Source organism: Bufo gargarizans, chromosome 3 (assembly GCF_014858855.1).
Source record: "Bufo gargarizans isolate SCDJY-AF-19 chromosome 3, ASM1485885v1, whole genome shotgun sequence".
NCBI lineage: Eukaryota > Metazoa > Chordata > Amphibia > Anura > Bufonidae > Bufo > Bufo gargarizans.
The window spans coordinates 547,282-563,209 of NC_058082.1; the positions used below are offsets into that span (position 1 = coordinate 547,282).

Genomic DNA, 15,928 nt, shown 5'->3' on the forward strand with positions numbered 1-15,928 from the left:
TGTGCCATACTCCTTCCATTTTCGGATGTTGGTTTGAACAGTGCTCTGTGAGATGTCCAGAGCTTGTGATATTTTTTTATAACCTAACCCTGCTTTACACTTCACCACTTTATCCCTGACCTGTCTGGTGTGTTCCTTGGTTTTCATGATGCTGTTTGATAACTAATGTTCTATAACAAACCTCTGAGGCCTTCACAGAATGGCTGGAGTTATACCGAGAAGACATTACACACAGATGGACTCAATGTATTAATGAGGTGACTTCTGAAGGTGATTGATATCCCTAAATAAAATCCAGTGTGACCAAAGTACAGGGGGCTGAATACAAATGCACGTCACACTTTCCAGATTTTTATTTATCTAACACTAGTAGAAGGACGCGGCTTCGCACGGGTAGATTTAATCTATTTCATTTAATTTTTCTGTGTCGTTAAAAGATATCGACAGTATCCACTATAACAGTGACCTCTACAGCACCCGCCCCTTTAACAGTGAACTCCACTGTCCCTTACTCCTTAATACTGACCCCCCACAGTGCCCCGCCTCCTCACAATGGGACGACTACAGCAGCCCATCCCCTTAACTTTGAGCTTCACAGAAGCCCACCCCTTTAACAGTGAGTTTCAAAGCACCTCACTCCCTTGACATTGACCTTCTCAGGGGCACGCTCCCTTAACAGTGACCTATACAGCACCCCACCCCTTTAACAGTGACCTTCACAGTGTATGCCCCTTTAACAGTGACCTCCCCAGTGTCCGTCCCTTTAACAGTGGCCTCCACAGTGCCCGCCCCTTTAACAGTGATCTCCAGAGCGCCCACCTCTTTAACAGTGACCCCCACAGCACCCGCCCCTTTAACAGTGACCCCCACAGTGCCTGCCCCTTTAACAGTGACCTGCCCAGTGCCTGATCCTTTAACAGTGACCTCCCCAGTGCCCGCCCATTTAACAGTGATCTCCACAGCGCCCGCCCATTTAACAGTGATCTCCACAGCGCCCGCCCCTTTAACAGTGATCTCCAGAGCGCCCATCTCTTTAACAGTGACCCCCACAGCACCCGCCCCTTTAACAGTGACCCCTACAGTGCCTGCCCCTTTAACAGTGACCTGCCCAGTGCCTGTCCCTTTAACAGTGACCTCCCCAGTGCCCGCCCATTTAACAGTGATCTCCACAGCGCCCGCCCCTTTAACAGTGACCCTTACAGTGCCCGCCCCTGTAACAGTGACCTCCCCAGTGCCCGCTCCTTTAACAGTAACCTCCATAGTGCCCGCTTCTTTAACAGTGACCTCCGCAAGGCCCTGCCCCTTTAAGGCGAGGGCTACACGACGACATGTGTTGCGCGACATTTTGTCTCAACAATTTTTATAATGATGATAAGCTACGGTGTCGCACTGCGACATGTGACATACTGCGACAGTCGCAAAAAAATCCATCCAAGATGCATGTATGTAGCAGTGTAGTTGTGACCTGTGTGTCGTGTGACTTGGGGTGGCCGGGTTGTTATGGAAACCTGGAGTAAAGCTGTGTGTGAAGACTAAGGGCCTGCGAGCTTCTATTGGCTGATAAGGGTCATGTGACCGTGTGCATGGCAACTGGGATATAAAGAGAAAGACCTGCAGGCTTGTATTGGCTAATAAAGGTCATTTTTGGGGAATATCTCAGAAACGGTACATCCTAGAGAGCTGAGACCCCGCAAGATTTCTTTCCAGATAGCAAGGGATGTGTACACCAAGTTTCATTGAAACCGATGGAGTGATGGCGGAACATACACACACACACACACATACGTCCTTTTTTATATACAGTATATAGATCATGAAAACCATGTCTCATCTTCGTCTCACTGTTACATCTAAGTTTGTGGATGTAAAGTGAAAAAATGTGGAAAAGTTCAAGGGGTATGAATACTTTTTCAAGGCACTGTATGAAACTCTGAGGTCTCCTAGAACTTTTTTTCTCTCTAGTCTTTTATATTTTTTATTTATTTATTAATTTTCAATTTTTTTGCTCCCCCTCTTCCCCCAATTTAAGCTCTTGAATGTAATGACAGCAATAGTAAATGATGTCTGAGTGACGCTGCCATACATGGCTGTGGGGAAACACGTGGCTGATAGCGTTAACATACAGCGTGTTTGATACCACACAACGACGGGACATGAGTTCTGCTTTTTTTATATTCCAAAGCTTCCAAAAATTGTCCCTTATCAGGGGCAGATGATGTGATGGGATAAAAAAAACTGTGGCTTGTTGGGAGCAAGCATTGAAAAATTATGCCCCGACAGGGTAAGAATGCTACCTGTATTTATACACATTAGCATCTATAGTATCCCAGATGGGGCACTACCATTCTTACACCTAGCTACTGTCCCTAATGGTTAGCAAATAATGTGTATTTAATTCCAGTTCCCCTTATACTGTTGGTTAATAATATGTCATTTATGTGCTGTATTGCATGCACTGTGCCTGGTTGTCCAGCAGGTGGCAGTATATCTGGCATAGTGTAACTTTCGATAGAATGGAACTTACCATTCCATTCTCCACCTTTTGGGCAGAAGTGGGCTAGTCTTGCTTCCTACCAAGGGAGGGGGTGGAGGAAGATTTAGGTGCTAAAGACACCCTACTCAGCAAAACAGGTCACAGGATACCTCACTGTCATAAGAAACAGTAAATGAAGTGGATAGGAACCAGACTGAAGCCAGAGATTAGCACAGCAGCAGAGAGATAAAACAAAGTATTCAAGTTCACCTGCCAGTTTACCCTTTGCCTGCTGGAGCCAAGAGAAAGATCAAGTATTGTTTGGATGACACAAGTTCATTGCAAGTTTATTCAGTAAAAACTGTTAAACTTCACCAAGTCTAGACTCTACTTATTCCACCAACTATAACTTTGTTGTTGCTGCAGAGCCTAACCCCGGGGAGGGACAGTATCCACCGTGACACAAACTATTAGGTCAAACAAAAAACGATGGTAGGACAGCACCACTTACTTGACTGCATTCAAGAGGCTTTGCGGCGGTGCTCGTGACGTCAGGTCTCGGCCTCAGAAACCCCACAAATACCAGTAGAAATGAAGAGGGTCACCTTGAAAAAGACTGTTGTCGAAACGTTGCTGCTGAATCTGTGGTGTAATAAAAAACACTGAATAGCTTTTGGAGTGCCGTGACCCTCTTCATTTCTACAAACTATTAGGGCCACAACATACCACTTGCCATTCCTAAACACTGGAACCCGATTGACCATGGGGGGGTGTCACGCCGCACATTACCCGGGGGAGTTTTAAAATCCTCACAGATCCATGCCTTGTTCATTTTGACAAAAGTGATGTTTTGGACACTGGTGGAGGACAACTTTATTCTTTTGGAAGTCACCAAGCCCTCTGCCATTCTGAAAACCCTCTCCAAGATGACACTGGATTCTGGCCAAGACAAAACAGCGAGAGCAAACTGGGCTATTTCCAGACACTGTTCCAGTTTGCCTCTCCAGAAGTCCTTGGGGTCAGGGAACAGGGTATGTGCCAGAGAAAGGCTAGAGGCAGGTAGGACTGAACCCAATTGTTCGGGTGGTGCATCTCCGTTTGCTGATAGGAGTCAGCCAGGTTCGGTACATGAATAAACTGCTCCATCATATTCCTAAGACTGGAATGGCTGCTGCTTATGCTAGCAGGTGTCTCCTCGATAGAGGCTGAGGCAAGCGTTGTACACAGTGTATCCTGGTAATAAAGCAACCTGGTCTTCTTTTCAGCAAAATAAAAACATTCCTGTTTTCTATTTTGCTTTGATAGCATGGGTCCAAAAGCATGGCTATCCAGTAATCATCAGACTGGTATACAGGTCACCTTTTTGGCAAGCGTGCATAAGGAGCCAGTTCTTTCCAACTCTACCCCCCCCCCCACTGAGACAATTGGGTGTCTTGGCCAGTGCCATCATCATAAATTGCTCCTCCAGTGACTGTTCCATATCCTCCTCCTCCATAGTTTCTCCTTGTGGGTCCCCAACAGCTATAGGGTGGACAGCTGTTCTTCTTCCACCATGGTCGCCTGCTGCATGAGCGTCAGCATCTGTTCTAACATAACTATGAGGGGAATGACGTTGTTCATGCCATAGTTGTCCCTGCCAACAAACTTTGTGACCTCTTCAAAGTGCTTCCTCGGCTGAGCTGCTGCTGCTGCATGACCTTAAAGCAACACATGCTCCCTGCTGAAGTGGCCTGGTGCATGACAAAGTTGTTCATAGCTTTCTGCTGCTCGTACAGACGCTTGGGCATGTTCAATGTTGAATTACTGCAAGTTGGCACGTCACGGATAAAGCGGTGAAGCGACAGGCCCTTCTGTCGCTGCAGGTCCAGGAGAGCTTTTCTCGCCACGTAAGAGAGAGGTTGAAATGCTTGGACAGTCTCCTGGACTTTGCCAGCACCTTGCACAAGCCAGTGTACTTATTTAGAAAGTGCTGCACCACTAGGTTGATGACGTACGCCATGCAGGGAGCATGCATTATTTCCTCCGAGGTCAGGGTGGCCAGGATTTGGCATCTATAGTAACTTACTACCTTGCCTAGTTGGAGTCAGCCGAGTGACAGCCAGTGGGATGTTTGCTGCTTGATCTAGTTTAGTAACTGCTTGCCGGTGTGGCTATTATCTCCCAGGCCAATCAGCTCCAACACGGCGTGGCAACGCTTGACCTGACACATGTGGTAGGAAGGAGGGTTAGTGCGAGCGACCGTGTGTGCTGCTGCTGTTGTGGACAGGAACATGTTCATGGAGAAGGAGGCGGACAAGTGCCTGGTGTGGGAGCCAGGCCGACAATTGTGGGGAGGAACAGTAGGACCTGGCCTTGTTGCCGGGCTGCTGACTCGTCACTGCCAGTGGGCCGTCAAGGACATGCACTGTCCCTGCCTGCTCCAGTTGCCCAGCATGGCGAGAACCTTACCGCATAGCGACAATCAAAGGGAGGATCCCACATTGTCACCTGAGAGTACATACACGTCAGGAATGACTTTTTGGGTGAAATAATGCTGGTTATGATTCTTTCAACAAGGCTTAGCACACGCCATTAGCTTCCTAATGACATCAGACTCGACTAAATGGTACGGCAGTGTGAAGGAAAGCCCTTTATTATGCCCTCCATCATGAAGACTGTTTGACTCTTGTTCACAGTTGTACCACAGCCAACTAAGGATGTGACACATGGGGAGGGGGTCGGCTTGTGTTGTCACTCAATTATCTCCCAGGATACTGGGAGAGGAGTTATGTGCTCTGTATAAACTTGATGTGTGTGTGTCAATAGAGTTCAGTTCATAGTTTACCCAGCAATAGGCCTCAGCTGATGTGTGGGATGATTTCATGCCTGAGGGAGTACGCATGACAGGATTATTTACGATCCGGGCAGGAAAAAGGGGACCCGTGACAGTGGGAGTTGACCAGACCGTCACATTTGGCGGCAGTGGTGGGATCATCTCTTTTCCATGGCTTCATAATCTGAGGCGGGAACCGGAGAAGCTTGCATTGAAGGCTGCTACAACCAACTCAAGCGCAACACGTTGAAAGAACTACTGGAAGTTCGTGGAGGTACTGGCAGCAATAAAGCAAAGCATCTTATTATCAGCGAGCTAATGGAGCTGGATAAGGAGCGCATGGCTGCGGTTACCCCGGCTGTGCTTACAGAGGAAAGTGAAGTGGACAGAGAAATAAGGGAACGGCTAGCGCTGTTTGGGCCGAATCCTTTGCCTTAGATTATTTTTCGCGTCATTGATAGTGCGAATGAAAATGCAAACAAATAGAGGGAATTATAGATCCATCTTGTGGAGGCCCAGAAAACTACAGCGGCTATACCGTACTGTTCCCGCGCTAACCACGAATTGTGGGAAATTCCTTTTTGTGCATTCAAAGCATTTGAGGAGCGCACCAACAAAATCGATGGATATTTGGCCCATTTCGAGAGACAATGTGCCCTGCACAAGGTAGCAGAGGGGGAATGGGTTTCAATTTTAGCTGGAAAGCTATCTAGCAATGCAGCAGATGCTTTCAGAGCCATCCCTGATCAGGACCTGAGTAGCTATAAGCGAGTAAAAGAGGAGCTCCTAGCCAGGTACGCAGTGACCCCAGAGGGGTACTGGAGGAAATTTAGAGACTCCAGGAATGCAGAGTCGGACTCGTACACAGAGTGGGCTTGCCAGTTGCATAGGGCAGCCACCCACTGGGTGAATGACTGTCAGGCCACCACCCTGGAGGAATGATTACAACTGGTACTACTGGAACAAATCTAACGTTGCTCCCTCCAGATGCAAAGGAGTGGGCGAGGGACCATAACCCTCTCACCTTGCAAGAGGCGGCCAGGATGGCCGATGAATACACGGATGCCCGGAAGCCAGAACAACCTCCCCTCAAACCAAAACTACTTCGGGTCGAGGCCCCAACACAACCACCAGGAGGGAGCCGTCAACCACTTCAGCGACCTGCAGCAGCGGCCTATAGACCTCCACAGACTACTGGACCTCGCTGTTTCCGGTGCAAGCAAGTGGGACACTACCGTAGGGACTGCCCACTGGAACAACCCCGATCTAACTGGAACCCTCCGTCAGGTGCCAGCACCAGGGCAGCAGTCCGCTCACTTGATTACCCAGTTCCAACTACTGGGGAGGCCCGGGAGTTATCTTGAGAAGAACCCCTGGGGTTCCTTTATGAAGCTAATCCGGTACAGGCAGCCAGTGAGGATAAACGACAACACCACTGTCAACTGGTGATGGTTAATGGCCAAACTGTCCAAGGCCCCTGGGATACAGGGGCCACCATCACATTGATTCAGAGACATTTGCTCAATAACAACAAGGAGCCAACAGGCAAATCTATTGCTGTTCGGGTGACAGAGGGAGTCGTCTATAGAATCCCCACTGCCCAGGTTCATTTGGATTGGGGTCTGGAACAGTAAAGGTGGGGGTCATGAAGGATTTGCCGCCGATGTGATACTTGGCAATGATTTGAGTCCTCTTACGTCTGTCTTTATGCCTACACCCAACCAGGAGGTGCACACTGTAATTACCAGAGCCCAGAGTCGTTCTTCAGAAGACCCCTTACAAACTCTGGGAACCCAGGTAAGATTCACTTTCCCAACAGCGACAGTAGAGCCCCTATCCTGGGACACCCCTGAGGATTTTGGGAAAGAGGTAGCGAGAGACCCCACCTTACTAAAGGGAAAATGCTGTAACTGATCAAGGGGGACTGGAGGGGGAGCAGTATGTATGGAAAGGTAGCAGATTGTATAGGCTAACCGATTCTAGGACAAAAGCCCCATGGCCCAAGCGTAAATATCAGCTAGTCATCCCCCAAAAGTATAGGCAGGAGCTGTTCAGAATTGGGCACGACATCCGCTTAGCTGGGCATTTGGGCATCCGGGTGACCCAACATTTTTTCTGGCCAGGAATCTCCAATGATGTCCGACAGTATTGTCAAACTTGTGAAGTATGCCAATGGGTGGGCAAGATAGGTGACCACCCTAGGGCCAAAATGATCCCCATGCCCATAATTGAAGAGCCCTTTAGTCGGGTAACGGTGGATTTAATAGGGCCCCTGGCTCAACCTAGCCGCTCCGGTAAACGTTACATCCTGACCACAGTGTATTACGCCACTAGGTACCCTGAAGCGGTAGCAGTGCCCAATATTGAGGCTGAAACAGTAGCAGATGCCCTGGTTAAGGTATTCTCAAGAGTAGGATTTCCCATATAAATTCTATCTGACCAGGGTACCCAATTCACAGCGTCTGTAACACATCAGCTATGGAAGATCTGTGGGATAAAACCCATTACTAATGGTCTCTGTGAGCGATTTAATGGAACTCTGAAGCAAATGCTGAAGACGTTCACGGCCGCCTACAGAGACTGGGAATGGTTCCTGCCTCACCTCCTCTTTGCTTATAGGGATGTGCCGCAGGAATCAACGGTATTCTCGCCCTTCGAGCTGCTATGCAGGAGGTAAGTGAGGGGACCCATAGATCTAATTAGGGAGCATTGGGAGGGGGCCAGAGAATCGGCAGGGACCCCGGTGGTACCGTATGTGCTGGAATTGAGGGACCGAATGAAGGCATTGACTCAGATGGTACGCGAGAACCTTCAGGTGGCCCAGCGGCGCCAGCGGGTATGGTATGACCGGAAGGCCCAATACCGTAGTTTTCAACTGGGACAGAAGGTTATGGTACTTAAACCGATCCAGCATGACAAACTACAGGCTGCCTGGCAGGGACCATACCAGATTATTGGGAAGATATGTGACACTATGTACACTGTCTCCAGCTGTGAGAACGAGGATCAACATGCTCAAGGAGTACAAAGGGAGAGAGTAAGAAGTGGTGGCCGTATGTGCCCCAGCTTCTGAGGATACGGATAACTTACCGTTACCTGATCTGCTAGGGATTGATCAGAGAGAAAGGGCCATATAGTTGGTACACTTGGGGGAACGGCTGGGACCGCAGGAGCGGACACAGGCGATCACCCTTCTGAAAGCTAAACAGGCCACGTTCTCTCAGGAGCCCAGATACACTAGACTAGCGACCCACAGGGTAGAGACCCCAGGCCAGGCTCCGTTGAGGCAAACCCCCTACCGCATCCCCGTGGCGGTCCGGGAAGGAATGCGTAAGGAAATTAAGGAGATGCTCCGTTTGGAAGTCATTGAGCATTCGGAAAGCCCTTACACCTCACCGGTGGTACTAGTGCCAAAGCGGGACGGTACGACCCGCTTCTGTGTAGATTACCGGAGACTAAATTATAAGACTGTTACAGACGCCTACCCAATGCCCCGGGTACACAAACTGCTGGACCGCATCGCTAGGGGGAAGTATCTGACTACTATCGAATTATGCAAGGGCTACTGGCAAATTCCACTAGCCGAGGATGCTGTTCCGAAATCCGCCTTCGTCACCCCGTTCGTCCTGTATTAATTTAGGGTCATGCCGTTTTGGATTAAGAATGCCCCAGCTACATTCCAAAGAATGGTAGATCGTCTCCTAGATGGGCTCCAGGACTCTGCGCGTGCCTACATGGACGACATTTTTAGCGATTCATGGGAAGCCCAGTTAGAACACATAGGGATCGTATTTGACAGGATCAGAGCAGCTGGTTTGACTTTGAAACCCGAGAAGTGTCACATTGGTATGGCGGAAGTTCAATATCTGGAACACAGGGTAGGTTGTGGAAGACAACAACCGGAGCCGGCTAAAATTGAGGCTGTTGCCAATTGGCCCACTCCCCGTACCAAGACACAAGTTATGGCTTTTTTAGGGACAGACGGTTACTATAGACACTTTGTCCCTGACTATAGTGATGTGGCCAAACCCTTGACAGACCTGACGAAGAAAACATCTCCCCGACAGGTCCTGTGGTCCCCGGAGTGTGAGACAGCTTTCCAGACCCTGAAGCAAGCTCTTGTAAATGCACCTGTTCTCGCTGCCCCTGATCCTAATAAACGTTTTATCGTTCACACAGATGCTTCCATGTTTGGACTGGGGACAGTGTTAAGCCAGGTCGGAGAGGACAGAGGGGAGCACACAGTAGCCTATCTGAGCCGGAAACTATTGCCCAGGGAGGTCAGTTATGCAGCTCGAAAAAGAGTGCCTAGCTCTCGTCTGGGCACTGAAAAGACTGACACCTTATCTCTATGGCCGTGCAGTCACCCTCATCACCGACCACAATCCCTTAGTCTGGCTCAACCGAGTTGCAGGGGATAACACCCGTCTTCCCAGGTGGAGTCTAGCTTTACAACCGTACGACTTCACTATACACTACTGGCTTGGCAAGCTGAACGGGAATGCGGATGGCCTGTCTAGGCAAATGGAGTTGGCAGCTTAAGTATCTCAGGGGCTACCCGGACAGCCCTAAGTCTACCCGAAAAGGGTCCATCTGTGTCTGCCGGAGCTGTCAGCAAGGAGGGAGCAGTGTGAAGGAGAGCCCTGTATTATGCCCTCCATCATGAACACTGTTAGACTCTTCTCACAGTCTTACCACAGCCAACTAAGGATGTGACACATGGGGCGGGGCTTATGTTGTCACTCAATTATCTCCCAGGATACTGGGGGAGGAGTTATGTGCGCTGTATAAACTTGATGTGTGTGTGTCAATAAAGTTCAGTTCATGGTTTACCCAGCAATAGGCATCCGCTGATGTGTGGGATGATTTCATGCCTCGGGGAGGTGCCCCCCATGCCAATTTCTTAACTGAGCCCCTTTGCCACAATGAAAGTGCTCATTGCCCATGGCCCTTCCTCTGCCCCCCTCTTGCCCCTACCTGGTGCTGCCTGATCTGGCCTCATTGGTGGTGCGCCCCTGACTGTGTCCCAAGAGTCACTCACAGTATCCAAACTCTTGATTTTTGCATATTTCTGTGTTATTTGTGACCTATGGTATATACACGTGGGGTGAGCAGTGGTCGGAGCGATACAGAAAGCACATGCTAGAGGGGGCACAGCAAACAATGAGAGAAATGCAACAGCAACATCAAACTAAGCAACAACCTTGTCCAGATAACGCGGAAGACTGTCAGCAAGCAGCTTCTCCGTGTTCTCACTGATCTCCGACGGCTTCACCACCACACAGTTACCTGCAGAACAATAACGAATATCAGAAGTAACAAGGATCACATCAGCTATTAGAAATAAGAGCGCGAACAATCATCATATATTATTTATTATTGGATTTCTATTAGTAACACTTTATAGTTTTATTATCATTGTTCGCATTATTCAATTAGACGCAATAATACCAAGAAGAACCATTCATACTCTTATCTATATTATTTATATATTATTAACAATTCTCCCCAGTATGAGGTTCGATCCCGACACAGTTCTCCAGTAGCCCAATTCCTCACCTACTTCTAGAGATTACCCTATTGGCTGGGGGTATTGATCAAGGAAGCACGGGAGGTGTTGTTTTTTCTAGTCGAGGGGAGGAAGGTTTTCTTAAAGAAAATGGCCAGTATGCATAATATATGGCGGAACTACAAATCTGTCACAAGAAATGTGGCCTAGATGAGTCGTGGGCTTGTCAGTGGCCTGGAGCAGGGAGTACTTTGACACTTGGACATTTGTGGACATTTGCCCGTTTCCCTTCACTTCTTATTTTATTTCACTTGAAAGGGTTAATATGCATTGTTTAATACTGTGTACCTGCATTTTATAGATATGTTGTGATAGGTATCCTGTTCATTATCACTGTATTTACATGGCACTGTGGAAATGGTTAATGAATACTGAGAAGATTTTTTGGACTTTGAATAGGAACCTGGTAATTTTCCACAGCTGCCATAGAGTTTAAAGAGGGATGGAGGGCAAACCCCGGACTTGTTTACTCCCAAAAGCAGACAGCCTGACCTTGTGAATGTCTGGTTTTAGCTCTGTTGTTACCTCTGGAAATTTGTTTTTGTCTGGAAAACCTGCAGTGTCATTACCATTGAGTACCATTGAAGCAGTAATGTAAGTCTATGAGAGACGGAAAGTGTAACATTGTATCTGTTTGTGCTGAGCTTCTCCGCTCCACCCTCCCGCTAGAAGGTTCTAGTCTAGCAAAAACTGTGTATAAGTAGAGCAGTCAGAGCCCCTAGTGTTCTGTGACCAGAAGAGGCTGAGATGGGGACGCTGAGCCACGGACAATGGGTCACCAAGGAGCAACCCGGACTACTGAGCTACAAACCATGGGCCTTGACCAGGATACCAGCCTTCTGAGAAACTTTGGCACTCCAGTGAATATGGTGATATAGAGATGTATTTATTTTTTTGTTTTTCTTATGCAAGGCAACTTAAAGTGACAGTGTGACGTTTCGGTCAATTCTGACCTTTTTCAAACACAAGTTGCCAGTGGAGAATTAGGAGCAAGCATGGGAAATCTGTTGAGCTGGTAGACATGTGTATCCACACCATGGGTTTTGCAATATTCCCTGGAGTGCTGAAGTTTCTATATTGATACTACTGAGGGCTAGGAACCCACAACCCCAGCATCCACATAACCAGGACAAGAGTGCCACGCCACCCTACCTAGCCTTGTGAGACAGAGAGGGACAGCTAGCTCAGGCCTTTCCTCAGCATCAAACCTTTATTCTGCCAGGGAGGAGACTGGAGAAGCCAGCCCTACACCTCACCTGTTTTGTTTTGCACTTGAATTCCTCCAGTAAAGAAGCTCACTGTTACTGCAGACCTTTACTCTCTAGACTATTGGGGTGCACCATGCTTTACCATCCCTTAAGAGAGCAGAAACCATGGTGACACCTTGACGGTGATCGGGGGAACTAGCGTAACATTGGGGCCTCCCTAAACCTGGCCACTGAATCTTCTCAAGGGGATAGTCTTTTGGTAAAATTTCATAGTAATTAGATACTTTACTATAAAGAAAAAAAATCAGGATTCAAAGTCCTAACTGGACAAGATTTCATGGAGGCAGTGCTTGCCCACTGCTGCTCCACTCCTTCCATTGGGCATGCCCCAACACTTTGCTTGCACACTCTGACGTTCCACCTCTCCAGCCGCCCGGACACACCAGCGTGTAATTTTCACATCTTCACATAGCTGATGCCTGTTTCGTGCTGGCAATGCCTCTCACTACCCATAAGGCACATTCTTTCTGGGTCTTAAAGGGCCAGTGCATCAGCACCCTGCTCCCCAGTCAATGGCTTGCCATCGTGGGGTATTTAAGACAGTTAACCCTGTGAAAAGGTGCCTGAGCAAATAGGATGTAATGTGCTAGTAGCTTACTTGCCTGTACCGTGTACCGACTTTTGGCTGACCTATAGCGTTGACTCTTCTCTGCCTGATCTGCACTGAACTCCTGGATCTTGGACTGTTTATTGGATTGCACGTACTCTGAATGCCCTGACTTCAGCCTGTCTCTGATTACAGTTTTGCCTGATCTCACAGTGCTCCACAACAGTGTCTTTTGACCCCCATGCAGCAGTAGTCACTTAAACAGAGACTATTCTAGGATGTAGCAGCCTAGTAGTTACCCATGCAGTGGAGTCTTATATTGGCACTTTGCGAATACTCTAGATATTCATCAGTACCCATGATCCCTCACTGCTTCTTGCTTGTGGGCCAATGAGAAGGCTGCAATATCTTTGACTTTGGGAGTAGTGTTTATCGCAAATTTTCGTATCGCAAAATTTTTATCACAAATTTACCGTTTGCCGATTTTCGCAATCAAGAAAATAATGACTGGAGATCACAAATTCTCAAATTTGCGAATATATAAAGAATATTCGCAAAATATCACAAATTCGAATATTGCCCCTGCCGCTCATCACTGTTAATGAATGAATACCAGGAGGGTGACTTAAATAGCACCCTAAGAAGTAGCCCCATTTAAGTGACCTAGCAGATCCACATCTGCTTCCTTTACAGGAATTATAGACTCTTAAATCCTTCAGACTCTATGCACCTTCATGCTTTCTGCTCCCTCACACCCTCTGTTCCCTCACGCTCTCCACTCCCTCATGCCTTCTGCTCCCTCTTACCCTCTGTTCCCTCACACTCTCGACTCCCTCAAGTCTTCTGCTCCCTCACACACACTGTGCTCCCATGCTCTCCACTCCCTCACATCCTCTGCTCCTTCCTGCTCTTTGCTCCCTCACACCCTCTGTTCCCTCACGCTCTCCACACCCCCATGCCTTCTGCTCCCTCTTACCCTCTGTTCCCTCACACTCTCGACTCCCTCAAGTCTTCTGCTCCCTCACACACACTGTGCTCCCATGCTCTCCACTCCCTCACATCCTCTGCTCCTTCCTGCTCTTTGCTCCCTCACACCCTCTGTGCCATCACGCTCTCCACTCCCTCATGCCTTCTGCTCCCTCTTACCCTCTGTTCCCTCACACTCTCGACTCCCTCAAGTCTTCTGCTCCCTCACACACACTGTGCTCCCATGCTCTCCACTCCCTCACATCCTCTGCTCCTTCCTGCTCTTTGCTCCCTCACACCCTCTGTTCCCTCACGCTCTCCACTCCCCCATGCCTTCTGCTCCCTCACACCCTCTGTTCCCTCACACTCTCGACTCCCTCAAGTCTCTCTGCTCCCTCACACACACTGTGCTCCCATGCTCTCCACTCCCTCACATCCTCTGCTCCTTCCTGCTCTTTGCTCCCTCACACCCTCTGTTCCCTCACGCTCTACACCCCCATGCCTTCTGCTCCCTCACACCCTCTGTTCCCCCACACTCTCGACTCCCTCAAGTCTCTCTGCTCCCTCACACACACTGTGCTCCCATGCTCTCCACTCCCTCACATCCTCTGCTCCTTTCTGCTCTTTGCTCCCTCACACCCTCTGTGCCATCACGCTCCACACCCCCATGCCTTCTGCTTCCTCTTACCCTCTGTTCCCTCACACTCTCAACTCCCTCAAGTCTCTCTGCTCCCTCACACACACTGTGCTCCCATGCTCTCCACTCCCTCACATCCTCTGCTCCTTCCTGCTCTTTGCTCCCTCACACCCTCTGTGCCATCACGCTCTACACCCCCATGCCTTCTGCTCCCTCACACTCTCTGTTCCCTCACACACTCAACTCCCTCAAGTCTCTCTGCTCCCTCACACACACTGTGCTCCCATGCTCTCCACTCCCTCACATCCTCTGCTCCTTCCTGCTCTTTGCTCCCTCACACCCTCTGTGCCATCACGCTCTACTCCCCCATGCCTTCTGCTCCCTCACACTCTCTGTTCCCTCACACTCTCAACTCCCTCAAGTCTCTCTGCTCCCTCACACACACTGTGCTCCCATGCTCTCCACTCCCTCACATCCTCTGCTCCTTTCTGCTCTTTGCTCCCTCACACCCTCTGTGCCCTCAAGCTCTCCACTCCGTCATGTCTTTTGCTCCCTCGCGTTTTCCACTCCGTCATTCAATCTGCTCCCTCACACGCTCTGTGCTCTCACACTCTCTACTCCCTCATGCCTTCTGCTCCCTCACGCTCTCCACACCCTCATGTCATTTGCTCTTTCACGTTCTCCACTCCCTCATTCAATCTGCTCCCTCAGACTCTACACTCTCTCATGTCTTATGTTTCCTCACACCCTCTGTGCCCTCAAGCTCTCCACTCCCTCATGTTTTTTGCTCCCTCCCATTCTCCACTCCCTCATTCAATCTGCTCCCTCACACCCTCCATTCCCTCATGCCTTCTGCTCCCTCACACCCTCTGTGCCTTCACATTCTACGCTTTCTCATGTCTTATGCTCCCTCACACCCTCTGTGTCCTCAAGCTCTCCACTCCCTCATGCCTTCTGCTCCCTAACAGCCTCTTTTCCCTCACACTCTCCACTTCCTCACATCCTCTGCTCCTTCATACTCTTTATTCCCTCACACCCTCTGTGCCCTCACATTCTACACTCTCTCATGTCTTATGCTCCCTCACACCATCTGTGCCCTCACGCTCTCCACTCCCTCACACCATCTGTGCCCTCACGCTCTCCACTCCCTCACACCATCTGTGCCCTCACGCTCTCCACTCCCTCACATCCTCTGCTACTTTCTGCTCTTTGCGCCCTCACACCCTCTGTGCCCTTAAGCTCACCACTTCCTCATGTATTTTGCTCTGTTATCTCACGGTCACCACTCCCTCATGCCTTCTGCTCCCTCATACCCACTGTGCTCTCACACTCTCCACTCCCTCATGCCTTCTGCACCCTCACACCCTCTGTGCTCACGCTCTCCACTCCCTCATGCCTGCTGCTCCCTCACATCCAATTTGCACTCACACTCTCCACTCCCTCAAGTTTGTGCCCCCATGCTCTACACTTCCTCACATCCTCTGTTTCCTCTTTCTCTTTTCTTCCTCACACACACTATGTCCTCACGCTCTACACTTCCTCATATCCTCTGTTCCTTCTTCCGCTTTGCTCTCTCACACCCTCTGCACTCTCTGCTCCAACATGCTCTTCACTCCCTCACATTCCTCTCTCCCTCACATTTTCAGCTGCCTCATG

At 49.3% G+C, this 15,928-nt stretch overlaps 1 protein-coding gene across 1 annotated transcript in view; it reads right to left on the reverse strand.

Moving 5' to 3' along the window:
* The window catches only part of LOC122930767 (aldehyde dehydrogenase family 3 member B1-like), a 54,968-nt gene that overhangs the window by 17,659 nt on the left and 21,381 nt on the right, over positions 1-15,928 (reverse strand). Inside the window, exon 5 of the mRNA XM_044284350.1 lies at positions 10,489-10,574. Coding sequence (XP_044140285.1) covers positions 10,489-10,574 — 86 coding nt within the window. The remainder of the gene's footprint in view (positions 1-10,488; positions 10,575-15,928) is intronic.